This window comes from Scaptodrosophila lebanonensis, unplaced genomic scaffold (genome assembly GCF_003285725.1).
Source record: "Scaptodrosophila lebanonensis strain 11010-0011.00,11010-0021.00 unplaced genomic scaffold, SlebRS2 tig00000043-arrow-pilon, whole genome shotgun sequence".
Lineage (NCBI taxonomy): Eukaryota > Metazoa > Arthropoda > Insecta > Diptera > Drosophilidae > Scaptodrosophila > Scaptodrosophila lebanonensis.
In genome coordinates, this window is record NW_022060545.1 from 12,695,381 (window position 1) to 12,721,551 (window position 26,171).

The 26,171-nt window shown below is 41.6% G+C and overlaps 6 protein-coding genes across 9 annotated transcripts; 4 read left to right on the forward strand and 2 right to left on the reverse strand.

The window, feature by feature from the left end:
* The first annotated feature begins 131 nt into the window (after positions 1-131).
* On the forward strand, positions 132-12,092 carry LOC115622739. 2 transcript variants are annotated; one of them, XM_030516782.1, is made up of 5 exons: positions 132-786; positions 7,150-7,396; positions 7,468-7,588; positions 7,658-10,119; positions 10,188-12,092. In XM_030516782.1, exons 1-5 carry the CDS (start codon positions 217-219, stop codon positions 12,026-12,028), a joined length of 5,241 nt encoding a protein of 1,746 aa, XP_030372642.1. In that variant the 5' UTR covers positions 132-216; the 3' UTR covers positions 12,029-12,092. The 2 variants fall into 2 exon arrangements, with proteins under 2 accessions (XP_030372642.1, XP_030372643.1); XM_030516783.1 differs by lacking the exon at positions 132-786 and having other exon boundaries at positions 7,201-7,396; positions 7,452-7,588.
* On the reverse strand, positions 798-5,230 carry LOC115622740. Of its 3 annotated transcripts, none has more exons than XM_030516785.1 (3): positions 4,902-5,230; positions 2,261-2,580; positions 798-1,944 (listed from the first exon to the last, which is right to left on the reverse strand). In XM_030516785.1, the coding sequence occupies exons 2-3, from the start codon at positions 2,309-2,311 to the stop codon at positions 850-852; spliced, it is 1,146 nt and encodes a 381-aa protein (XP_030372645.1). In that variant the 5' UTR covers positions 2,312-2,580; positions 4,902-5,230; the 3' UTR covers positions 798-849. The 3 variants fall into 3 exon arrangements, with proteins under 3 accessions (XP_030372645.1, XP_030372646.1, XP_030372644.1); XM_030516786.1 differs by lacking the exon at positions 4,902-5,230 and adding an exon at positions 2,748-2,823; XM_030516784.1 differs by lacking the exon at positions 4,902-5,230 and adding an exon at positions 2,686-2,817.
* A 734-nt stretch (positions 12,093-12,826) lies between the features above and the next one.
* LOC115622969 (proteasome subunit beta type-7-like) lies at positions 12,827-14,148 on the forward strand. Its single transcript, XM_030517118.1, has 3 exons — positions 12,827-12,920; positions 12,982-13,161; positions 13,280-14,148. The coding sequence occupies exons 1-3, from the start codon at positions 12,880-12,882 to the stop codon at positions 13,953-13,955; spliced, it is 897 nt and encodes a 298-aa protein (XP_030372978.1). The 5' UTR covers positions 12,827-12,879; the 3' UTR covers positions 13,956-14,148.
* Positions 14,149-14,790, reverse strand: LOC115622511 (putative uncharacterized protein DDB_G0294196). Its single transcript, XM_030516464.1, has one exon. The coding sequence runs from the start codon at positions 14,788-14,790 to the stop codon at positions 14,149-14,151; it is 642 nt and encodes a 213-aa protein (XP_030372324.1).
* A 2,220-nt stretch (positions 14,791-17,010) lies between these two features.
* On the forward strand, positions 17,011-20,288 carry LOC115622424. The gene has a single exon (XM_030516359.1). The coding sequence runs from the start codon at positions 17,105-17,107 to the stop codon at positions 20,144-20,146; it is 3,042 nt and encodes a 1,013-aa protein (XP_030372219.1). The 5' UTR covers positions 17,011-17,104; the 3' UTR covers positions 20,147-20,288.
* A 1,412-nt stretch (positions 20,289-21,700) lies between these two features.
* LOC115622425 lies at positions 21,701-22,291 on the forward strand. Its single transcript, XM_030516361.1, has 2 exons — positions 21,701-21,999; positions 22,069-22,291. Exons 1-2 carry the CDS (start codon positions 21,797-21,799, stop codon positions 22,154-22,156), a joined length of 291 nt encoding a protein of 96 aa, XP_030372221.1. The 5' UTR covers positions 21,701-21,796; the 3' UTR covers positions 22,157-22,291.
* The last annotated feature ends 3,880 nt before the right edge of the window (positions 22,292-26,171 follow it).

Here is a 26,171-nt window from a genome sequence, read left to right on the forward strand (position 1 = left end):
ATAAAGAAGTCAATTGCGTTAAAAATATAACAGAGTGGGTTCTGATTTTGTGAATTAAGTCAATCATTTCATTTAAATTACGTGTCGAGTTGGGGCGTGTGAAATTATTCGTTAGTGGTTTATATAAAAAAAATTCGATAAAACCGAATTGTACGACTAAATTTTTTGTTTCCCTTTTTGTTGTCTGATTTTGCAAAATTCTTCGTGTTTTGCAAAATGCTTAAGAAATTCGTTGAGGTGAATGCGGAGGCCAGTCCTTCGGCCAATCCGTACGAGGTGCGAACCTACATGGGTGACAACACCGTGCCCGAATGGAAGGCCGAGAACTGTCCACCACGTCAGCGCCAGTGCAAGAAGCCGGCCAATTCAACGATTTCCCATGTCCTGACCATCGAGGATGAGTTGCGGCGATTGCACCAGAAGGCCGAGGAATCGCGCTTTGTCCGGCCCTTCAAAAAGCGCTGCGAACTGTACGATGAGTTCAGCATGTGCGTTATACCCCAACGCTCCCCGGACGAGCTTAAAGTGCATGCCGAAATGCGCGAGCGTTTGCTGGCGGCCAAACGGGAAATGGGCTTCGTTGAGCACGATGCACGCGTTGTCCAGGCGGCAAAAGCACACAGCAAGGATGTTGTTGTGCTCAACAGCCCTATGGATATGCATGAGGAGGAGGAAGTGCAGCCGGAGACTGCCGAAGGCGAAGAGGAGGAGGAGGGCGAAGTGAAGCCCGTGCCAGCAAGTCTTGAGTGTAGCTCGGAAATGATACTCATACCGGATAAGCGCATGGTAGGTGTGAATTTATTATAAATAGTTATGGCAAAGCCTTAAATTACATTTTTTACTGAACCACTACTCAATCAATTCGATATCATCGATATCGGCATAAATACTGCCAGCCGGTAGCGCTTGCTGCTCTCCACCTGTGTCACCTGTTGTCGCCAGCGACAACGAAGTGTACGCCCCGGACGTGGCCTGCTGCTGAAGATGCACGCCCAACTGAGAGATCAGCTCCAAAGCTTTAATATCGGAGTTCATAAGCGCAAATTGATGTATAATTGCTAGGTGTGGGAAAACGCTATTAAGAAGCGTGCAGGTGCCCGCATTCATAAGCAGCCCATTAAGACTAGCTGTATCCTGCTGTTCTTCTTGTGGCGTAGCAACATTATTATTATTATTGTTGCTGGGCGTGCTGGCTGGCGAGAGTGTGGCCAGCATACTCGGCTCGCAGGTCACTATCTCCACTACATCATCATCGTCATCTGCATCATCTTCATTGTTGTCCTGTGCCATTTGATCTCCATCCGAAAAGTCACTATTCTCGCTAGACAAATTGACGAGTTCCACTGTGCTGGATTTCTTCATGCTCTCCTCCACATTCTCCGCCCCAGTCAAATTGGCGATTTCCTTTTGCATAAAATTGGGCAGTCCGCTCTTAAACTCCAATATTATGTGCTCCACTGGCAGAGTGCCATGCATAGCTCCAGGGCCAATGAAGCCCAACTCCTCATCCTCGTATTTGTATTTACCGCGAAACCGGTTGAGCCAGCGGTAAGATGGTCTGAAGGAAGGCAAGTTTAGCACCGCTGCCATCTTGAGTGCCGTCTCCTTCAGCTTCTGATTCTGAATACTGCCGCTAAGTTTCAATTGGCGACTCCGTTCCACCCACTCGTGCAACAGAAAACTGATGGCGCTCATCTCGAATTTGCGACGCTTGCGGGTCATCTCCTCAATAATAATAGAAGCATCAGCCTCACTCAGGGTAGCCAACTGTTGCAATAGCTCGCGCTTCTTTTCCAATATGCGCCGTATTTGTGTGGCGCAGCAATGGAACATTTTGGCCAGGCTGTTCCTTGAGATGTTTGTCTCATCGTAATAGCGTATAACGGCTATTTTCTCATAAAAGGTCAAAATATTGCGTTCATTGCGACGCGATTTGTTGTTGCCCTGTGCGAAAACATGAGAAAATTACAGTTATAGTTTGCCACATGCTTAATCGAATGCGATTGTGCAAGAAAATTATTGCGAAATGCCCTTTACTTTCTATTGCACTTACATACATACATGCATACATATGTATGTGCGTGCCTGTCCGTGTATGTGTGTTGCGTGCCTTGCTGGCGTGCATGACAAATCAACCCTCGTAAGGCCGGCGTAACTTAAAGGCCAAGTTAACTAACATGCACAGGCTCACACATACATACATATGTATGTACATACGCAGACAGTAAGTTGGCTGTTGTTTTATTTGTTTGCTACTTACCCCTTTTTTGTTGGTTGCTATTTTTGTTGCTACAGCTTCCATGTTTGCCATTTTATTGTTCTCTCTGCCTCAAGAATTAAATCAGTTATTAAATACTTTTCGCTTTTGGTTAGCTTCTTTCGTCCCCGAAAGCTGCGCAGCGTCCTCAAAATGCGAATAAAAGCGTGCTGTGTAAAATAGCCAATTGCGCTGTTGCCCAGCAAGCACAATCTCTTTCTCTCACGCACACTTGTGTGGCTGAGTGAGCAAAGAGCGTGAGCGCACTCTTACTTGCTTCGCTGTTGTTGTTGCTGTGCTTGTGTTGCTCCTTTTTTGAAATGCTACGCAGAAAATAATAATTTTATATACATATGTATTTGTGTATTTTATGCTGTTGCTAAGAATTACAAACTGTATTATTTAATTTTGCATTTTGTTTTGCTTACTGCCTTTGCTACACAAACGAATTCATACATGTATTTTCACACATGCGTGTGTGTGTTTTTACCGGCACGTTTTCAATTCTGTTTATTGTTGTTGCTGTTATAGCTGCTGCGACATTTTAACACGCGTGCTTAGTTGCTGAGTAACACTTGTGCACTGTTTGACGATTGTTTGTTGTTGCTGCTGTGCCCCCCCCATATGAAATTAAAACGGTACGTTATGCACAGGCCAGGTCTGTGCTGCCGCGTGTCGCGTGTGCAAGCGCATTGAGTTATGGTTGTTGCTGTAGTTGTACGATGTAGTTGTTTTTGTAGTAGACAAGCAAAGGCCGTGAGGAGCAGACACTGTTTGTTGACGCCGTCAGCGTCAGTCACATGCACATAAAGCACACATACACACACACACACACACACACACACACATAGACAAATACATGCACAAATGAGGGATTGTTGTTATTGGTGTGCATTACGAGCTCTTGAGTTTCTATGCAAAAGCCTAGTGCCTATTGCTGCTGCTGTTGGCGTCGCTGCTGTTGTTGACGCTGTGCCTGTTGGTCTGTCCGTCTCTACTTAATTTTTGTTTCATTTGCGTTGCTAGTTACGCTGTTCTTGTTGTCTACGTTGTTCTTCTTTTGTATCTAAGCAAAAGTCACTGGCGTCGTCTTTTGTGTAGGCGGCCATTGGTTCTCAATTAATGTTGCGTAATAATGTTACAGACTCGCAATTTATTCATAGAATAACATTCCGATTCGGAATTTAATGAAATTGATTTGATTTCACAAATGAAATTACATTATTCCATCTGAATTTTAGTTTTTACACCCGACGAAAAATTTCTTCCTTATTAATTCAAATTTAAAACGAATGCAAAACTATACAACATTCATGTATGTATACATTTTTGATAACAATCTAAAAAAAAGTTTATGAATGACCATTGAATGACTTTGGCAGCTTTTCAACAAATTCAATTACTGTCCAATAGATAAAGCAGACAAATAAATACACACATATGTATGTACATACATTGTAAAATGTATGTTTTATATGTATGTGTGTAGTGTGAATACTCTTTCATTAGAGCTTCAAATTGATATTGATAAATTCGCATTCATGTTTTATGGGCGTTTTATAAATGCCTTATCACTTGTGAAAGGGAGTTAATTGGAATAATAAAATGAAAAATGCGACACTACTTCAAAAATGAACGATATTTGTTCGGTATAATCCTGAAGCCCGATATTTGTTCGGTATTATCCTGTAGCCCGGTCGCCAATACACATTTAGATATACATATGTACATATATGTACATAAGTTTTATTATTATTCAGCGAGCATATATCGAATATTTCAAGTGACATACATATGTATGTACATATCCTTATAAAGCATCATGTAAAAATTATTTAATTGGCAATTTTATGTGTGGCTGATCGTACATCATAATCAGATTAAACGCTCATTATGTATATTTAAAAAAGAAGTGGTTTGTTTAACGAAAGTTCCATCGATTAACAGTGACATCCTTATAAGTATGCCCAAAGTTTTTTCTGTAACCCCCTTTGTCACGTTTTTTAATACACGCCTCTGCAGCTGCCATTGCTATTTTATATTGTGTGGCTTGCTTTGCGGCCTGCGTCCGTCTATTTGTGTGTGTGTATTTAAATGCTTCTCACATTAAGTTGAGTTTGTTGCTTAAATGTGACGTTGGTAGCTGGCTAGCTTGATGGCACCTGTGCAAGTTATAAGCTTTTGTATGTTGATTTTTTGTCGGTTCTCTTTTGTGCACTTTTGTGCAATTCAGCATCTCATTGTGGGCAGCAACAACAGCAGAAAAAGCAACAGCAGTTACTTTATTGGCGACTGCATTATTGCGGTTTCAGGCGAGTTGCATAGCATCCAGCTGCTGACGTGGCCCTTGTTGCTCCTTTCTGCTACCTTTCTAATGCCGAACAAAAACTAGTTTGTGTATGTGTATGCATGTACATACATGTGAGTATATGTATGCATGTATGTAAGAATGGCAAGTGCTCTTCTAAAATTAAAAATAACAAAAACACCTGCCCAACAAACTGTCCATACGGCTGGTCAATAAACAAGGCTTACACAGGCACACGCGCACTCGCACACATGCACACTTACATACACATACATACATACATGCATATGTATGTAGACATCTGAGCTTTGACATTTTGGCAGCAAATCAACTTACCTTAGCTGTTGTTGCTCACATTTAGAGGGTTGCGTGGTTTAGTTGCTGTTGGTACTGCTCTTAGTGGTTGGCATTTACTGACGTCGTCATACATACATACATACATACATACGGGTATGCCATAAGCGCTTCACTCTATGCGCGTTCACAATGCTCACAATGTGCGCGATTACTGCGCGCCGCTGTTGCTCACTTAGTTGGCGTTTTCAATGCCGTTGCTTTTTTTTCTTCTTCTGGCCTGACTGTGTGCGTTTCGGCCTGCCTATGTGTGTGTGATGACTTGTTTGTTCTGCAGCGACCGCGCCGTTTTGGCCCCCAACCTTATTCTGTTACAGTCGGCTTTGGGGCTCGGCTCTACTCGGCTATGCGGTTTCGGTTTAGCTGCCTTTGCTGTTGTTTTTGTTGTTGCCGTAGTCGTCGTGGTCGTTGTCGTCGTCGTTGTCGTCGCAGCCCGCGATAAGATTCGTGATGTGGCACTAAGCGCTGTTCGTTGTTTACTGCGCGCTGTTTGTTTGTGCTTTATTTCGTACCATGTGGCTGGCTGGCTGACTGAACCTGAACCAGCGAGCCGTATAGGCAGACCAACTCACACACCCACACACACACACACACACACACAAGCACACGCACACATATGGTATAAGCATAGCAATTCAGTCTGCGAGTTAGTTTAGTTGGCATTTCGTGCTTACTTTATGCCGCTTACTAACTCAACTTGGAAACTTCTTCTGCCTTAAGAGCGAGATATCTAAAAAAAAGGTACCTGAGCAAACTTAACAAAGGCGGCCGGACACGCCCTTACCACAACACTTACAATTATGAATGGGTTTGGTGTCGGTGGCGTATGCGTGCTATTTTCAGCTTTTGAAATTAGATGTCGCTTCTACGTACCGGTATACATGTATCTGTAGGTGGTGGCGACACCTTCAGAGAACGTTGTTGCTGCTGTTGTGACGCAATTGAAATAAGCGATGGTGAAAGCGGGCTGCCAACGACAACAGCAACTACAACAGCAACGACAACAACAAGAACAATTACAGGAAATAAGTGAAAGCACAAAGCTCAGTGCGAGTCCCCCGTTCGTCATCTTTATGGTATGTGTATGTATGTACATGCATAAGTGTCTGTGTCGGACAATGTAACATATGTCATTACGGCCGTGCCGTCACATAAAGCTGCTCAAAAGGTTTTATGGTTTCGTTTTTTCTCTTAGCTTTTGTTTTTGTATTCGATTTTCTTGCCTTCAATGGATTTTTTATGCAACTGCAGGAAAAAATGGTTTGTCGAAATATGCATTTTCATTTTGTGTAACACTCATGGTGTATGCGTAACGTGATCAAATTCAGTAAAACCGATATTTGTGCATGGGTTTTAGACGTTTGATCTTCACTCTTAAGAGTTATCCTTGCAGCTGCTTAATGCTGTAGGATCTTGCCGACAGCTGTACGAGTAATTCATTTTCTGTAATCAAATGTTTTAGTTGCTAAAGACACCAAGAACATTGTCCAAATATACAGTTTTCTCGCAATCTGAAATCTATAAAAGAATTAATAATGCTGTATTAACCTTTTTAATATTGATTGCTTTTTCAATTAGGATTCGGATTAGTGGAGAAATCTTTGATTTTATTTAAATGCGGAATAAAATACTTTGCTATGACTTGTGTCCATCGTTAGGTTCATTATGGGTTAATTTTTCTTTATTTTATGTCTGGACAACATAAATAGGGTATTTTATGGGCCGTTCGCACTCATATTGCTTTGATAAGGTAGCCGGGTATGTTGATAGCGTGTAAGTGTAAGAAGTAAGATACTAGCAAAAAGTATAAAATGCATGGTTGGAATGAGCATTTACGCACTATTAAATAAATGACAAAAGGTCTGTCTTAAGATGTTTTAAAAACCATTCTGCATCACTGAAATGCTCCGTAAGAAGTTTAGAAATGTTTGTAAGTCCCTATTCCCATCCAAATATGCTATCTCCTATGATAGTCCGTCGCTTGATCCGCCAGCCGGGACACTGAGAGTGCATATTGTATTCTATACACACTATATATTCTATAGTACTATATATCTTAAAAATTAGCTTAAACAGTTGCAAAACGTGTTCAAGGAAAATATTTGTAATTGCATTTTATACTGTTTAGGAGTTTTCCAAAATTTGATATAATTTTTTTCGCTTGATTGACAATATACGAGCAAATGATGTTTGTAATATTAACACCCTTTTCTGCACTACCCACACTTAGCTTGAATTAAAGCGACCCAAGAGTCGTATCTATATTAATGAAACCCAAATTGGTCCTTTGGAAGAATTGCCTTTTCCCACATATAATCCTCGCATTATACAAGAGAATCTTGAGGGTGAAAATCTGAAAACTTACGATATTATTGAGGGTTGTAATCCGCAAGATCTGTGGACCTGGAATGTGGGTTATCAGAGGCGTGAAATGGAACAGGATCAAGAATTTATTGCCGCTTCGTTGCCAAAATACGGTATGCATTTGTCTCGTACTGTTGATTCTCTGACAGTTGCCATTAATTCAAATAGCCTTTTCCAAGCTTAGAAAGAGACGGCGAGCTAACCGTGTATAATATACCAAAGGACTTGGATAAGACATTCACTGCTGAGATCGTATTTGGTGGTCGCAATATATATCCTGAACCAAAAAAGGAGCATCGCTCCAAGTAAGTGGGCCACCCATATTTGTAAAGTTTTTGCAGTTGTACTAAAAATATCAAAATCTTCATATGCAGTTTTTACAATCGACCCAGTGAAGTCGCCTGCTTGATTATAGCCTATGTGGAGAGTTTCCACTTAAATCCTGACTTTTGGACAGCGGCCACTATGGATGGGATCCTAAAGAGGGGAGTCAAGCTTACAAAACGCAGTACCTCCATAAACTACAAATCGGATACTTCGGATTTTGACATAATACCGCAGGTTCAGGAACGCGAGGCTAGTGTTGAGATCAAGATACATTTCGCGGGACTCTTCAAAAATGAACCCAATCTATTCAAAGTGCTGTCGTTGTTCTTCTCCAGATACAACGCCTGCATCTTTGTGTCAAATAAGCTGTATTTGCTCATTTGGAAACGATGCCTCAACTCCTTCTACATATTCGATCCGAATGGACGAAACGATTTGTGCCAACGTGACTTTGAAGAGGGAAAGTGCTCTCTGATGGCCACGCGGTTCACTGAACATCTTGTGCATATAATAACCGGATTCAGCGACCTGGACCCAGACAGCGAGTTCACAGTATATGAGATTAAGCTTGGAAATTATGGCAAGCTTAAGGAGCCGCCGCCACGCAAGGACGAGAACTTAAACCCACACAAGCTATGGGCTATGGTTAATGAGCATTTTGCCGTTAAGACGGCGGGAGGTGGTGGATTACAGCAACCGATATCGGGCAATGAGAAAAATGCATCACTGGTTGTGTCGCTTATTGCTCTGATTTACTCGGAATTCGAGCTGGCCAAGCTGTGGAAACCTATGACTATCGATGACTTGATAAAATATGGAGTGGCCTATTATAAGACATTGCGCAAAAAGTTTCGTCTAGATGGCAAGCGATGGAAGAAAAACAAACCGCATTTGAATGTTGTTGATCTGCCAGAAATGTTCCTAATGGGTGCCTTTAAGGCCACTGTGCGCAAGCGTCCGTTTCTCATCACCGGTCACGTGGCCGACTGCAAGGACTATTTAGAATCGCAGCTGACTATGGCCTTACAGCAGCTTTTCTCCATGCCCGAATGGCCAACGGCATTGCTGCAAATCGACAACTCTGTGCTTGCCATTTGGCGGGACAAGGAATTTTTCTACGTATTTGATCCATTTCGACGCAATCGTACGGGCATGGTTGTCGATCCCGACGATTATCGAATTAAGGGTCTGGCGGTATTGCAGTTACACACCACCTTTGATTCTTTCTGTCGTCTGCTATACCTGAATGCGTTGAAAATGCGACGTGGTGGTAAATTTTTCATACACGGCGTACGCACAGGTTGTATTCGGCCTCTTCAAGTGATAACTCAGCGCGCCAACAAGTTCCCTGCCTTGCAGATGGGCCTGCCGTCGTTCACAGATGAGCCGGACGCTGCGGAGCCGAAACAAAAGAAGAGTATCGAGAGTATACCAGAGACGGAACGCCTGCCTTTACACGATGAGAAGGAAATGGTGATGGACCTGATTATAAGCCTTATAGATGGTGTTATCAAGGACCTGCCTGAGCCTATAGCTGATCGTCCCTATCTGTATAAGCAGGCACAGAAGGTGCTGTTGCGCAGTGACAAGGAGAATTTGCGGGCTTTAAGGCTTAAGATTAAGCGCGATCCAACATTGGGCGAAGAAGAGGAGGAGGATCTGAAACGTGTACTCACACTGGAGGAGGAATTAGCTTTGAAGAGTAATTTCCAGACCCTGCCCGATGGGGCGTGGATTTTGCTGGGCACCACACAGTTGCCGCAACTGGATGAGGAAATGGCTAAGTTGGGTGGCTTGCTGGCTGGGTTAGTAGCCGTTGCACTCTCGGCCAAGTACAAGATTTCGACATGGAATGCCGAACTAATTGAGTTCGCACTGGAATCGGCAAACAACTTTGGAGATGAATACCAAAACTATGAGTATATACTGGCATGTGTGCTGGCCAAGAAAGTGCCGGATATATCTATTGGTAGTACCTCATACAGCATAGATGTGACCAAAGTGATCAAGTCAACGGCTACGGTGCCTCTGCGACAGGTGCTGCTGGAAGTGCTTATCACCAGCAGTCGCTTGCTGCTCGTATGCCAGCGATTCTCGTGCATTATCTTTAAGCGCTATAACTTTCTGTATATGTTTATTGGCTTCCCCTGTAATACGGTAGGTTTCCGCAAGGGCAATTCAGGACCGGCGTGTCTGTTACGTTTCGTGGAACTGGACGCACTCATACGGCGCATTGAGTTCGGCTGCAATCCGCAGGGCTGTGCGGTCATGAACTTCATCATAGCTACACTGAAGGTGCTCGACACTACCAATACGGGTCGCTTCCGGCACTGGACGCAGGCAGACGAGGATGCGGAATATAATCAGGAAATGGCGCGGCGCAAACGTATTCGTGAGCAGCGTCTGGAAAAGATGCGTTTCATCGATGAGGAGCTCAAGAAGGAGAACAAACGCATTGAGACCTTCCTGTTGGCCAAGCAGCAGCGTTTGGACCGCAAGGCAGGAAAAAGTAAGTAGCTAGCCTTGATTTTCAATTCACAACCAAATTTTACACCCCCCTCCTACCTCGCCTAACAGCTCCAGAATACAGAGACACAGGTATCGATGAGATGGGTGAGGGTGAGGAAGACCATGAAGGGTACGGTCCGGAAGAGGAAGAAGAAGGCGAAGAGGAAGTGGAATTGAAGCACCATCCTGGAAAGAAATTGCCCAAAGAGTTGCGAAAGCCATACAAGCCCAGGCCCATTCTCTATGGCTATCGCATGCGTGAGAAGGACTGCAACTTTAAGATTCAGGGCAGCCTTGCCTTAGAAGGACGAGATGAGGGCACCTTCAAGGAAATCAAACCCTGTTACTTTGCCTGTGCTCTGGCTATTATTGGATGTTCGTTGCGACCGCTTAGTCACTGGAATTCTTATCGCATTGATCGCGTCATTACAAACGCCAAGACCATATCGTCTCGTGTTTGCGAACTAGAATCGGTCTTTGAGCGTGTGGTGCGACACGTGACTGTAGATGATTACGAATTCGATATTTGGATACGCAGTTTCGAGCCACAAGGCATGTGGACACCGCAAATGGCGGATGCTGCGCCAATGAAACAGGCCCAGGGTATGACCGTCTTGAAGAAGAAACTGGACAAAGCATTGCACACCCGCAAATATCTTATGATATTCACGCCCAACGGCACATACGCCATCTATCACGATGAGTTCTTCCATCTCTTCGATCCCTATCCAACCATGGATAAGCCGGGTGGCGGAGAGGAGGGTGAGGGTGAAGTCGAAGATGAAGACGATGAGGAAGGTGGCGGTGGCGGCGGCGGCGGCCAAAAGAAGAAGAAGAAGTGCCCCAAAGGTCCGAAACGATACCCAGAGCGCAATACCGCCTCGTGGGTCCTCTTCGCGGACGTGGAGAGCATGATTAAGTACATTGACGAGCGCTGTGCTCAGTCTGAGTGGAAAGAGAAATGCCAGTACAAGTTCTATGTGGTCGATGTGCTCTCCTATAAGAAGGCAGCACCGAATGCGCGCATCCTACAACTGCTCACTGATCTATCCATACCAATGACCTGCTCGACACGCGCATATGGACGGCCTGAATACGAGATATGCGCCACAAACGAGTCACTGGGCTGGTTGGAGCTGGAGAACTGTCTACCGATTTGGAGTCGTCTTAATCGACGTAACACAGCTGGCAAATATCGCAATTTGCCTGTCAGCAAGTTCAAGAAGTTCGATATCGAGATCGAGGGTCGTCTCTGGTCACTGTGGGGTAATCTCCATCCTGAGGCACCAGTCTTCGAAGAGGTGGTGCGCGGACGCCAGTATCTGGCCTGTTATGTTATTGCCTGTTGTGCGGCTAGTATCTATCGGCTTATGGACTGGAGCGCTCATCTGCTGGATACCATTGTCATTAGCGGCGACAAGTACTTCACGGAGAGTATTGAGACCATCAAGCAGGAGGATTACGAGTTCTCGCTGGAGAACCTCAATATCGATTGCTCCTTGGAAAATGTGAACTTTGTGGTCCATATCGAGCACGTCTGCTATGGAAAATTGTATCGTGTTCCCACTTTCAACCGCATGAACCTTTCCGAAGCCCTCATATATTTCTTCAGCCACTACCAGTATGGCATCGTGATGGTTCGCAAGCGAGCAGTGGCCATAGGCTTTTCGCCGGGACACGATGGCGGCTATTTCATGTACGATTGTCAGGAGAAGGATCATCCCTTGTTCCCCAAACACCAGGGATCATCATATATGCTGCGCACCCGCCATTTACAGGTCCTGCTCTATTGCTTAGTGGTAACCCTAAATGTGCCCTTCTACAACATTGAATTCAGCATACATAAGGTGGAGATGCTGCGAGAGGGTGCCACAGTTGAGAACGAGGCTGAAGAGGAGGGCGGAGAATAGGAAGGGCTCAGACTTTCGATGTTATTTTTTAAGCAATTTTACAATAAAATTACTTTCAACCATATTTAATTCTCTTTGACGAGAGATTTAAATAGTCTGCCAAACTTCAACTTTTATCAATTCCAGCTCTAGCTATTTGCCGTAATAAAGACTAGTCTACTGTGGCATCACAATTGACAAAAAATGGTCTTACCGATTAAAGGGAGCGCAAATTATGATATTCCTCTTTGTGTTTAAAGGATTCGGTCTATACGTCCTAAACGATTTTATAAATCTGTATGTTCACAATGATCAGAAGCTTATTTATTAATTGAACAACAGTTATAAGAACAAGCACTATTAGTTGGCCACCAAACACAGTTTCGATAGTTTTAAAAAAGTCTATATATTTGGGATATTAACTTGTTTTATTAGGGTAGATAAATTAGTGACGTTTAAACTATTTTCTTTAGGCTTTAAAAAATAAAATAAAATGCTGCACAAAATGAAACCCAAAAACAAAACACTCTTGTTTTTTAATCAAACCATTTTTTATTTAAGCTTATTTGAGGTCATTTTTGTCGTAATGAACCCTTAAAATATTGCAGTCAATTAAATATTGAAACAATTATATGCATTCTCCAATTTTTTAAAATCACATATGTTCTTTAGGGTTAGGCCTGGTAATGCACTTGTTTTTTACCCTAACTCCTCTTTTGGTTAAGAGTACTATAAATTTATATTCGTATGCCATGCAACTAAAAATTGAGTGATATTTCAGTTATACGTCATAGTCACTATTATAAACATATGCCTACGAAAGGCAGTTGATATTCCAATACTATACGGATCTACACAAAAATATTTTAAAAATGTCGAACCCTACTGGCTTTAATTTTGATAATGTGCGATGGTAAGTGATAATAAAAGATAAGTCTCTCTAAAAGCTGAGCGAAATACTATTCGTCATGTAGCAATAATATGCTAAAAAAGGAGGGCTTGGAAGAACCAACACCCTTTCTCACTGGTACCTCCCTTGTTGGTATTATCTACGGGGATGGTATTATAATTGGCGCCGATGAGCGCGAAACAAATGGAAAAGTTGTGGTCTCTACTCATTCCAGGAAAATATATCGTCTACACGACAACATATAGTGAGTATTATAATTGGAAAAATCGACTTCATTAAGTGAGATCGAACCACAGTTTTGATTACTGTGTAGCTATAGGACATCAACTATGTATATTTATACTATATATATATTTTTGCAGTTGTGCTGCTTCTGGGATAAGTGCCGATGTCGATTCGGTGGTTTACTTGCTCCAGTCGCAACTAAGACTGCACTATTTGGAGCGTGAACGATTGGTGCCCGTGGTGTGTGCCAATACCTTTGCCAGGCAAACACTTTTTCGGTACAATGGCAAGATGTTGTGCAATTTGATAATTGCGGGCGTCTGGAAAAATGAAATGGATCTCTATTGCACCCGATTCGAGGGGTACTCGGAGAGGGTGCCCTACGCTTCATTGGGGACCGGATCGGTGGGAGCCATGGCTGTGTTGGAAAGTCGATGGCATAGAAATTTATGTGAGGGAGAGGCACGTCAATTGGTTTTGGATGCTGTGAACGCAGGCATTGAAGGTGATCCTCTTTCGGGAAACAGTACAGACTTGCTTATTGTGCGCCGCAACGGGAGCGTGGAAAAGGTCACAATTCCAAGTATTAGGGATAATGGTAAAGACGCTTCAAAAGTGCGTCCAGCAAGAAGGCTTCAAGAACTGGATATGCCGTTCACTGAGAAGGTTACCTATAAATCCAATGCAATGCAATGCCCTCAAGAAAATGCCAATCAACATGAAGAAAAACCGGAAGAAGTCCCCGAAATCAATGTACCAAAGCGTAGTGGAGATCCGCCGGCTAACGGACCACCGCCGAAAAAGAGCCGCTAAGTGGCTATACTGAAAAAATGTTGTTTTATTATTTGTTATTAAGCATTGTTTGTCTACCGTTTAATTGTTTAAAGCCAAGTGCAAGAAAATTGAATAGTTTAGCTGCCAAAGAGATTTATTTGGATGCTCACAACAATAACGAGAAATCTAACAAGAAAAGCAAATACAATTGCATGGCATTAACTAAATCGCACTAATGTCTCAGACTTTGTTCTGTCTCCACAGCCTTATAGTGGTAGCCATCGTCCCGTAGTTCATGGGAGGGCTGCGCCTCCTCATAGGCAGCCATCATGTCCATATCCGAAGGAGCCATTGGTTGTTGTGCCTCATCCATGGAATAGCTCATGGCTGGTTGTTGCTCTTCCAGTGGTTCCTGTGGCTCCTGCTGTTCCTGTTCCTGCTCCAGCATTTGTTGTCTGGCCAGCTCCTCCTGATACTGTTGATAGGTGGGCTGAGGCTCCGTGGCTTGTACAGCAGGTGGCAAATAGCGCATAGCGGGCTGCTCTTCGGCGGGCATGGGTGCCATATACTCCATGGCTGGTTCGGCTGCTTTGAGCTCCGGCATAGGCTCTGCAGGTGGCAGATAACGCGCAGCAGGCATGGAGTCGATTGGAGCGGGTGGTGTTAAGTCCTCCATGAGACCCTGATTCATGGAGTCGACCTGCTCGGGCAACTCCCGCAGCTGCTGCTGCTCAATGCTGGTGCTGATCGCATGCTCCGGTTCCGAGCCAGAGTTCGCAGGTGGCAAATAGCTGGAGGAAAGGTGTGAGACATCAGCAGATGCCAAGCAGGCGCACAAAGCGAATGTCAGGATGAAAGATTTCTGTAAAGGCATTATATGTAGGTCTTTTTTTTGGATTCCATAAACCTCGACTGAGACCATCTTACCATTTTGTGTGCTGTTGTATGAACGTTTGATAACTTACCAAGCGTGCCTCACATTATTTATATACTATGCAGTACAGCATCGCTAGACCTTCGCATGCTAAACGTTTTCGGGTATGTGCCGTTATTTGTTTTGGAGCGCATCTTATCAAACATAGCGCTGAATCATGGCCCAAAGCAAGTCAACAATGGGACGCGGTCAAAGCCGCTTTGTTTGCCACCACTCGAAACGCTTAGGTTTTGGCAGGCTGTTTGACAATTTCAATTGCTCTCCAGAGGCAGCAGCAACAGCAGCCACAGCGAGCAATTGAAGCGTGCAAATGGGAGCAATGGAACTGCTATTTGCTGTTGCTGCTGCTGTTGCTGTTGCTAATGCCGTCGTCACTGCTGCTGGCCAAGGTCAGTTTTTGCATAGTTTGCTTTGGCTTGCCTTTGCTTTATGTATCCACATGTAAAATTCACGGTCAACAGCTGCTGGATCGGAATTGTCATGTGATTGGGGGGAGAGCAAGACACAACAGACACTACCTAATGGCTCTTTCTATTTATTAAGTGCATACTCGTCCAAGTATAGGTAAAGGGTTAACTGAACGTTTTGGCACAGTTTATACATAAACCTGTTTCAGGTCGATTTTTGTAAAGGGATTAGATTATAATCAATTGAAATAAAAATGTGTCTGTTCAACAATCTTTGTGGAAGTGTCTGACCCAAATGCTGTAAGTTTAGCGAACAACTTGCCATTGAAAGGCATGTAAGTCTTCCCCCATCGGGTTGGGAATCTTCGCATTCATTAAGCGTTTTGAGGTTCACAAATCATTGATTGACAAAAAAGTACAGCTTCTAAAAGTCTCGGCTCGTTTTTTCATTAACAAATACAAGGTGCGTTCCAAAGTAAGCAGGACTTTTTGAATCCAGCGCCCCCTGGTGGCGCTATCTATATGTCGACTGGTGCGTTAGAATCTGCTATCTTTATCGATTGTCCAGCGAGATATGACATTTCATCGATTGGAAGTGAAGTTATTGCGTTTTAAGTGTCAGTATGTTTGTGTTATCGGTGCGAAAATGAGCTTCGAACAAAGAGCCAACATTAAATGTTGTTTTAAAATTGGTAAAACTTTTAGACTATTTTGAATAAAATAAATTGATTTTGCCGAAAAAAACCATTTGTTCTGTTTTTTTTTTTAAAGTCCTGTTTACTTTGGAACACACCTGGTATTTCCCCATCCGCCTTAAAAATGTCTCTGTTTAAGAATCTTTGTGGAAGTCTCTGACCGTAAAAAACCAAATTATTTGTACAACGGAATCACTCTCTCCACATCAATAAGCACAAATAATTTAGTCTACATAAGATATATATTAGCAACCTCGGCAAGTCATTTCCTCACATGTTCGCTGTTCAGCTGTGAAACAAGCTACCGCATTACCTAAACTCTTAAAACTCAACCACACTTGCAATAGTACATCTAAAAAACCTACATGCCAGACACTTATATGTATTAGTAGGACACATACTTCAAAAATTGTAAAATAAAATAATAATATAATATAAGAAAAAAATAAAAATAATTTATAATAATAATAATTAAAGCAAGGAAAATTAAAAAAAAACATAACAAGTCAAAAATTATAATTTTAATGTTTCGCGCCAAATAAAACGAAAATAATTTTTTTAATAACTAAATTAAATTGCATTAAATTAGAAATAAATATGTAATGACTAGCGTAATAGCTTAAAAGTAATCTGGTACTTATAACGCTACGATGAGGTTAATAAATAAATAAATAAACAAGTGTAAAGCTAACTTGTTCGAAAAAAAAACTGTAGATTTAACGAGCAACTTTGAAGGGCTTTTAAGTCTTTCCCCACGAGTGCGGAATCTTCACATTCGTTGTGCATTTTTAGGCCCAACTTCTATCCCGTTTTCCAAAGCAATGCTTGCCTTACTCCCCAATATCAGGAATTGAGTGCAGCTTCTGGTTTGTTTGAAAGGAACAACAAATAAATCTATCCCATAAGAATAGTTTTGTTATTGATCGCTTGCTAATAGACATAGGTTTGAAAACATTTGTAGGAATATATTTAACTCTATTTGCTTTAATCAAGTAGTTTGTTGTTGCAAGCTCAGATACATTTGTATGTATAATTTATATCTAGTAGATACGAACACAACACATATATTTGGAAAATTTCGGAAATTTCTAAAGGAGTTTAAATTTGGAACAGTATTGAGGAATTGGATAATTAAACACGGAAACTTTCAAAATGTACGTTTGCACGAGTTGCGGGCATCAAACGGACTCCGTAAGCACGGCCCACGAATACGAGCATCGACGATTGACCCACAACCATTGCGAGCGATGTATTGATGGAGTATCCGGGCATTGCACTGCATGCAACGGTGATTCATTTTTCTTTAAGATCAACTCGCCGGACCCTACCGCTAGGCCAGAGGAGCGACCAGCGGTGCCGGAACAGAAATCCAATGAACTGGACGATGGGAAGAAGACTAATGGGGCTGATGACGATAACATTTCCTCGACTGGTTCAGAGCTTGAAACGGTGCGTCACAAATGCGCATTCCTACAGCGTCTGCGCTCATTGAACGCACAGAACTGGGCCACAGAGGCAGTAGATCCGCCTGCAGGACTACCCCCAGTCATACCACCACCGCCTCGACGCCCACTACATCACGATCTTCGCAAAAATCCACCGGCAATGGATGCGTATGGTGAGGAGCAGCTGCTGACCTATTCGGCCTATCGGGCGCCATCGCCCGTGCGCATGCCTCGCAGTATTTATAGCGAACGACCACGTGCTATTAGCGAGCAACGCAAGAAGCGAGCGAGCGTTTTGTTTCATCACCGACGAGCCGCCTCTTTGGCCAAAGAGCCAATGGCACACAGCAGTGCTGTTTTCGATAAGGAGAAGGGACTGCATGACCGCATGGCGCGCCTGAAACACTGGCGGGGTCTGGAGAATTTAGCGGCATCCATGGCTACACGCCGCTTTGCCGACTTTGAACCCGTGCCTCAGCAGCCGCGACAGCCCTTGGTGCGATCCTGTATTGAGAAGGGTGTCGCACACTTGGGTGGTCCGTCCTTTGTCCATCGAAATAGTTCCGAGATGAAGCGGGGCCACGATTCCTGGGAACGTAATAGGCTGAATGATGATGATGACAATGACGACGATGTGCGGTATCAGGAGTCTGGGCGCTACAAAGTCGACGATATACCCCCCACCGGGCGACACAAGCGATCTCCCACACCTCCCCCCAAGTGTGGAAAGCAAGCAAAGCGTAAGGAATCATACCAGTATGCCCAACCACGCCTAACAGCCAAGGAACTCAAGCGATTGCAACAATGCTATGGCACGGACGATCAGTCGGGACCTGGGACATCGAACCAGCCTAGGGGCCGAGCCAATAAGGAGCTCCAACCTCCTCACTCACGCAAAGCTGGAGGTGCTGTTGTGATTTCCGATCAAGACGATGAATTGAACAGTAGCAACAGCCTAGAAATATTGTCCACTCAGCCCAGTTCTATGGATGAGTTGGGTTACGCAGTGCCAAGTAGGTTGCAAGCCCAACTGACGCAGAAACAGCAACGAATCATGGATTTGGATGACATGCGTCACAGAATCGAGGAGGAGGCTCAACGCACGAAGATGGAACTCTATGAGCTTCAATGCCAGAAACAGTTCGAAGCTGAGCGTTACCGAGGGTGGCATCGTAATGAAAAGGTGACCCGCATGCCGAGAATAAAAGCTCTAGGGAAATTCGCGATTCGAGAGCAAGAAGTAAAGTTGCGCAAACACAAAGAAAAGGCGCTTGAGCGAACAGCGAGATCGCGAGAACGTGCCGAAAAGTCGCGTGAGCGAGCGGGGAGGTCACGAGAGCAGGAGCAGAACTCGCGCGATCGGGAGCGTGGTGGACGCAGTTACAAGATAAACAAATTGGTCTTGCCATCGAATCAAGTCAAGCCCGAGGATGTGGAAGAAGATGCTGAGGGTAGGAAAGAAAAACTTGATGATAGCTTGGATCAAAAATTAGATTGCCTAATGAACACAGTGAAGGAGACTAGCCGGCCGGGAAAACAGGACAACGGCTACAATGAGGACAACAGGAAAAAAGGCACCGCTGGGAAATGGATACAGCCCGAAAGATCTGAATGCTTTGAGCCTACAGCACCCCCTCTGCGTGAAGTTTGGATTTCATGGGGTGGCGAAGAGAATGAAAAAAAACGCCTAGATACCGACAGTAGCTCCGACGCGATGGCTCTGACAATATCTGAATCCATATCAGAAACATCCGAATCAACGACGATCATTTATCCGTCAAAGTCCACCACCGTAAAGGTAGGAAAGCTGAAAGTACCTGTAGGGCGACGTCGAAGGAACTCAAGGGTCTGTATGTCGGGCGCTTTCCCGTCCTACGAGACTTTCATGAAGTCCGCCACGTTGCCAAAGCGCGTGGGAAGATTGCGTTCCCTTGTCTCCAATGTACAGCGTGCCGTCTACAGAGGATTTGCATGTGATCCCAAGCCCTATGTGCAGCATTTCAAGAAGAATGCAGTTGTCTGTTTTGGTCGCAATGTGCCGCCCGAGCCACAGTTCGAAACAATTCAATGCAGCGCTTCCGAATTGGAGACAATGTTGCAATTAAAGCCCCATATACTGCAGTACGATGTGCCCAAGCCGTTGGTCATCGGTCGCTCCCCCATCAACTGTCCCGATGGGGACTGTGCGCGCTTAGCCTTCATCTCCGACTTCAATAAGCATTTGCTGCACGATCATCGTGCCCTTACCATGGAGCGCATTGGCTTGCGTCAAACCAAGACCTTCTTCCTCGATACACGCGTCACGCTACTGAACAAGGCCAAGTGCCATATGTTGTATTTGGTGCGGGACAAGATCTACGATCAGCAGAGCGACGAGATGCGCGATCTGCTCCCCGTTCTAGTGATGACAGCGCGTGTCAATCTTGTCGAGGCCTTTGGTTATGGGGACAGTTTGCAGCGCCAACGAAAAAATATTGCTTGCGAAACCGAACTCTTTCTCATCTGGATGACCAGTCTGGTGCCCAGCAATATGCGTATCACTGGCACACTCTCCGTTTGGCCCACTACACGCCCCGAAATGGTTGAGTCCCTCTACGTTCATACCAGCGAGGTGTACGACATACGAGGCCCCCCAGAATTGCCTGCAATTTGCCGCAGCAATAGCACCTTGATTTTGCCCGGCGAGATTGTGAAGCGAATGACGAATAATGGCAAGGATTTCATCGGAGTACAGGTGCAAATTTACTAGACTTGCGGCGATTAGTTGTCCAATATTCATTCTGCAAATTAACTGTTGAACTGTTTTTTGAACCAAATTGTAAGGCTGCCAGGCTTTCATATATCTTGTTTATATAAATATACATACTCGTACTGTAGTATCGCAAAGTAAACTGCAGATATATGTATATCTGTAAATAATCAAAGACAGGCAAGCATTTTGCAGATCTAAAACCTGTTTTAAAGGCAGCCATTTCAACTTTTTAATGGTGTTTTTGTGTCTTATGGAGCCTTTTCTTTTTCTCACTTTAAAATATTATTCGTAGTTTTTGTAGTATACTTTCAGGCATATAGGAAATTGTCGAAAATAAAAACTAACATTTCTGCAAATTGTGGACTAAATTCCACAGATATGTTTTTCAAAATTTACTAGATTCTGTTTGGTTTCGTCTTTATTATAATGATTTTATTATATCGGCATCGACTGTTGATATCGTAAAACAAAATTGATGAGCAAAAGCAAAAATAATAATACGCACTTGAGCTCGTTGGAGAAATTTAAGTTGCACACTTTTATTTTAATTCTTAATTTCTTAAACAAAAATAGATGCATTTTATGTTTATTTCCTTGTATATCTTAATTGTCGGCATTTTTAAACTTTCTTTTAATTTATATAAATTTTAAAGTGTAGATATTAGATATTAGATTGGATTTAACGCTTCTAGAAATTTGTGACTTCCTTGATAGAAAGGCAAGCGAATATGTCTGTATAAGATCCATTATACTCGTATCTGCTTGATTTATGTTTTATTTTTTAAATATTTATTAATGCAATTATAATTTCTTTGATATAATATAATAATTATTAAAATCTTTACTTACTTCAATCACTTACTTGAATTGGATTACACGATCTGTACTTGGTTATTGTTCAGGCGTTTAATGTCCGTAGTACAAAACGCATCAGGATCGGTTTTCGTACCTTAAGCTGAGACTAACCTTTGTTTACCTCAATTTTCAAGCCGACTTCTGCTTATTAATCTGTCCTTCCTGGCTTAGCGATGGACCGTCATTGGTGTTGTGTTCTTTCGCAAAATGAGTTCTCGGGCCTCATATTCAGTTTTTTGGACTCATACAAGCAATTATTTATACTTCTCATAAATAGATGATCTGCTGATTTTGCACTTCACAGTTCGTTTCGGGGTTTGTATTGACTCTTGGACTGAGTTGTCATTTCTTCATAGTCCGGAATGAGTTGACATCTGGGAAAAAGTCTAAGCCAAAAAAGATTCTTTCATAGACTAATTATTGTGCTGACATTTTGTAACTGCTAAAGATTTACATGTACAAATTTAAGGTCTTCTTGTAGGTCCAAAAACTATTCCAATCTCATCTCTTCAACTTATGCCGAACTTTTGTTTGTTTAGAAAAGAAATACTGGAAATGCAACTGGCAAAGAGACAGCTTCCTATTGTACAATGCCTGACATGCTTTGTAATTTATTTCATTTCATTTCAGTTGCTTTATCACAAACTTCAGGCATTTTTCTATCCATAAAAAACAAAAATAAATTCCCAACCATTTTCAGAGTTGGAGCAGACGAAATTTTTGTAATAGTTCTCCCTTCATTTTACTAGTTTTTTATTTAAATTGTCTTTCGGCCAACCGCAAATTTTGCCGATGTCTTCGCAAATGCAGTCAATGGCCGCGAGTGGCAATAAGGGCGACAAGGACGAGATGAGCGTCGTGGTGGGTGCGATGAGTGCCGCTGGTGTGGTGTCCATACAGCCAACCGAGAGCGATTTCGCCCTGGAGCTGAAGTCGGCCCCCAAACAGACATGCATACCGATGAACCAACGCCGTCTGGTCAACTCTGAGACAAGGTGATTACCGCTCTCTAATTTGGCAAGTAATATTCGTGCCTATAGGAATTGCTTCCGATTCTATTGTAGTGTCAATCAGCGCTCGCTGGATTTCGATATGCCGGACAAGTCCTGGTCTGTGTTATATTTTGGCGCCAAGGAGAAGCCCTTCGAATAGAATTGGAAACGGGCGGGGCCGGAAGAATTTTAACTGAGACCAATGACCTTCTGGGTGCGGCAGAAGACAAACAAAGTAAGGGACGGTGGTTAACTATTAGAAGTTGTGGCGAATAAAGCAGCTGTTTGAAAATTATTTACCCCGCCCCCCCCCTTAACTGATAATTGATTGTTGGCACACTGATTGACTTCTGAGACAATCGCAATCGTCGGAACAGCTTTCAATTTCTATAGCATGCATATGGTGGTGGTGGTGGTGGTCAGCAGCGTCGGAATCGCGTGCATATATCATTGACTATAGCTTGCATACTCGTATGTTGTGCCAGTGTGTGGGTGCTGACTGGCTTTCGCACTCAATTGCAATTGATGATGAGGTTGCGGAGCAGACGACGATTGTGATTAATAGTGACAGCGTCATTGAACGCGATCTGGCGCTAAATATGCACAACCATTTATGATGTCATTTGGAATGATAGCGCACATGGCACATGGTATATGGCACATGGCACTTGATATTCGATATTGGATATTTCATCGCACACCATATACAAGTATATATCATTTTATGACTGGCAGGCGAAAAGAAGTAGCTCTTGTCAAGTGATAAATGAAGCTACATGTCTTTCTTATTCGTCGCATCGTCTAACAAAGCGGAAATAATGGCTTAATGATACAAATGACGTGTCTTATTTAACACTTGACATGCTGGCAAATACGTGTGAAATTGTCAAGAGCTTGATGAATGGGAACGACATGTACCCTAGTAAGTAAGATACTATAATAATTAAAATGATTGAAGCTTTGGAATTTAAATGGCTTACACAGGCCCGAATAAAATTTGCAGTCCAATGGTAATTTATAATAACCTAATGATTTGTTGAGTTGATCGTTTATTTATTACAATGGAAGGACTATTATTTGCAATAAACCATTTGGTCTCTATCAAAATGGAGTCATTATTGATAAGAAATTGTCATTGAAAAATGAAAAAATACTCATATTTAATTATCAAATTATTATTGACTTTCCTGTGGAAAGAGACAAGGATCTCAGACACGTAACCAATAAATGCATATGATTTATGAGCCGAATGCTTTAAAATATTCAAATGTTTCTAAGATATATGTATTCTTGCGATTGACATTAACGACAGTGTAGTCGACTATTATAAAGTTATTAAATAAAGACACTCACAGACATAGCAAATAGTAGAGCATGCAAAATATCGATTGCGCTATCGATACTACCTACAACCTTATATAATTGACTCGTGCATTCAGTTAATTTCTGATTGCTGATGTTTTCTTAAGCCACAAACAGTGGATAAACCAATGTTCTTAATACAAATTTTGATATTTTGAAATGTTATTATTTAAATCTTCTGTTCAAACTTCGATGGAACTATCGATAGTATCGATGGATTCAACTATCGATAATTTTAATGCACAAGATAGAAATAGACATTAGTACCATGTTTCATATTCCGATTTCGTGCTTGGTCCTGTTGACTGAATAAGGCGCGAAAAGACATAGAAGTGAATATACAATAAAAACAAAAACAACACGACCAAAATATAATTTAAAATGAGGTAATACTTTTACTCTAATAATTATTCCAGTTTTTTGCACAAAGGCAAGGGATTTGGGTGGAAAGCGCATATCTAACAAATAACAATATTAGTAACATTTGTATAAAATAAAGTTATATTGTTATTTAAACAAAGTAAAGCAAATTTGGACACAAGTTTCCTGTTAAAGTATAGGTGACTTAACCTACCACTTTATTTACTCTGAGAAATAAAACACGATAAACAGAGTGGACGAAATAATTATAATAATATAGGTACATAATAATATACGCATTTTTTGTGAATTTTTATACATACAAGTATGTATGTATGCTGCTTTATATGTTTTGCAGTTGCATAAGTTCAACAAATATATTTGCCAAATTTTAGAGCTACATAAATATACATACATATATTGATGTTTGATTTAATTTTTGAGAAATTTCACAATTTCATTCTCGATTTTCCAGCACTTAGGTATGTTCTTAGTATGAGACTCGCAGAGGAGGGCGCCCAAAATATTTGTATTTCATTAATCAGAAATTTAACAATTTAATTTCAAAATATTATTATTTAATTGGTCAGAAATTTCACGATTTAATTCTCGATTTGCCAGTGCTTAGGTACTTGGTATAAGAATCGCAGAGTAGGGTGCCACAATATTTTTATTTAATTTATCAGAAATTTCACGATTTAATTCCACAATATTATTATTTAATTTTTTCTAGAAATTTACATACACGCATACAATATACATATGCATGTATATATCTAAATAGTACGTGTATGGTCACAGTATGTACTGTACTATAGGCCGTAGCTTTCGATATGTACGAAAGTAATTTGCCATTCTCTTAGAGAGTCAGAAGAGAAATAGCATACTGTAAATAAACTTATAATTGAACCCATCAAAGACGGACAAGACCTGCTAGTAAGCAATAAAGATTATACAAGTAGGTAATTTTCACAAGAATAATATTTAAGATCGGTTAAAACATGTGATAACAAATACTATGTGCGTCTTCTGTTCATTATTAAAAAAAAACGTTAATTATTCAAATCAGCAAGCATTATAATTCAATTGAATAATTTATTCCATTCAAAATGGGTTGTTGTTTTTTTATTACTGTTTTTTTACTGCTTTTGATATTCGAAAAGTTTAAATATACCTTATGATTTCGATAAACAATTTATTATGATTTATGTATCTATTTTTAAATCATTTGAAATAGCTTTTTTCGCTGACGCCCTGCATGTGACAATGCCAAAGACCTTTCACCGGAAATAAATAAAATAGAGTGCAATCGCATGCAAAATTAATAAAAAAAATCTCTTGGGTGCTGAAACACATAAGATACTTGAATTAATGAGCCAAACGACAGCGCGCACCCATGTGGCAGACTGACATGCCCCCAGTCCGGGGGTGGACGGGTCGCATGACACATGCCCATGCATTTAGGTTCTTGCCACTTGAAATTGGCCAAGAAACCAGGGGGTTGCTCCCAAAGTTGCCTAGCAACAGGCCTCTACTATACAAGCGGTAAATGATTTGTTTTAAACTTTTACAAAACTTCGAAATAAATTGAAGAATGATATGTTTGAAGAATATTATATTAAGAATGCTGAGTATAATATTATTATCTAGCGAAAGATTTGTATTTTTTCAATCTTTCGTTTTTGGACGTGCAAATCATCATTGTTTTCAATTTGGATTCCGGGTGCTTCTATTTATTTGTCACTTGCTCTTAACGTAATATTGAAAACACCACATTTCACCAAAATTCAAAATCAAATTTTAGCAATTATGTACTTGCATTTTGAACTGTGAGCAACTTTAGGCTATCAGTTAACATGTGAGGATATTTATTTAATAAATTCTCGTAACCTGTTCGTCATAATTTAAGTCCTAACGACAACTTTTGAATCGCGTATCTCTAACGTGGACTCAGCTGCGGGGAAAACAAATAATAATAAACTTCATCTATTGAACATTTTTACCGAACTTAAGACAGAGCTTCAAACTGCGATCGTCACAGTGTCGGATTCAATCCATCCGATTGTCATGGCGCCATTAGGAAGGAGTATTTTGAGAAATAGCTGTTTCCTTTGAGATGCAATTTGTATATTAAGGATTTTAAATTTAAAGATGGTAAAGCTATGTTAATTTCATTTATTAAGAAAAGGAAATCGAATACTACAAAAATAAACTGATTAATTAATTCAGGTGAATTGAGAATAATGATCTGTTAGCTTAGCTCTTTTTATGTACAACAAAAATTCGAGAATTAATTGCATTTTTTAATGCTGTATATCATATTCTCACATCGATTTTATATAGTCTTTGATCAGCCCTATTTGTATATATTAATGAGTGAATAATTGCAAACAATTTGGCGCTATTTTCATTTCCGGTTATTTTTGCACTTGGCCGCTGGTCCTTAGAAATAA

Bases quoted from the DNA above. Each gene is read 5' to 3' on its own strand.
- LOC115622739 (XM_030516782.1), top strand. From the start codon at position 217: ATGCTTAAGAAATTCGTTGAGGTGAATGCGGAGGCCAGTCCTTCGGCC. The intron at 7,589-7,657 runs GTAAGTGGGCCA...CTTCATATGCAG, and splicing joins AAAAAGGAGCATCGCTCCAA to TTTTTACAATCGACCCAGTG. The intron at 10,120-10,187 runs GTAAGTAGCTAG...CTCGCCTAACAG, and splicing joins GGACCGCAAGGCAGGAAAAA to CTCCAGAATACAGAGACACA.
- LOC115622740 (XM_030516785.1), bottom strand. From the start codon at position 2,311: ATGGCAAACATGGAAGCTGTAGCAACAAAAATAGCAACCAACAAAAAA. The intron at 1,945-2,260 runs GTAAGTAGCAAA...GTTTTCGCACAG, and splicing joins TAGCAACCAACAAAAAAGGG to GGCAACAACAAATCGCGTCG.
- LOC115622969 (XM_030517118.1), top strand. From the start codon at position 12,880: ATGTCGAACCCTACTGGCTTTAATTTTGATAATGTGCGATG. The intron at 12,921-12,981 runs GTAAGTGATAAT...TTCGTCATGTAG, and splicing joins AATTTTGATAATGTGCGATG to CAATAATATGCTAAAAAAGG. The intron at 13,162-13,279 runs GTGAGTATTATA...ATATTTTTGCAG, and splicing joins CGTCTACACGACAACATATA to TTGTGCTGCTTCTGGGATAA.
- LOC115622511 (XM_030516464.1), bottom strand. From the start codon at position 14,790: ATGCCTTTACAGAAATCTTTCATCCTGACATTCGCTTTGTGCGCCTGC.
- LOC115622424 (XM_030516359.1), top strand. From the start codon at position 17,105: ATGTACGTTTGCACGAGTTGCGGGCATCAAACGGACTCCGTAAGCACG.
- LOC115622425 (XM_030516361.1), top strand. From the start codon at position 21,797: ATGTCTTCGCAAATGCAGTCAATGGCCGCGAGTGGCAATAAGGGCGAC. The intron at 22,000-22,068 runs GTGATTACCGCT...ATTCTATTGTAG, and splicing joins CTGGTCAACTCTGAGACAAG to TGTCAATCAGCGCTCGCTGG.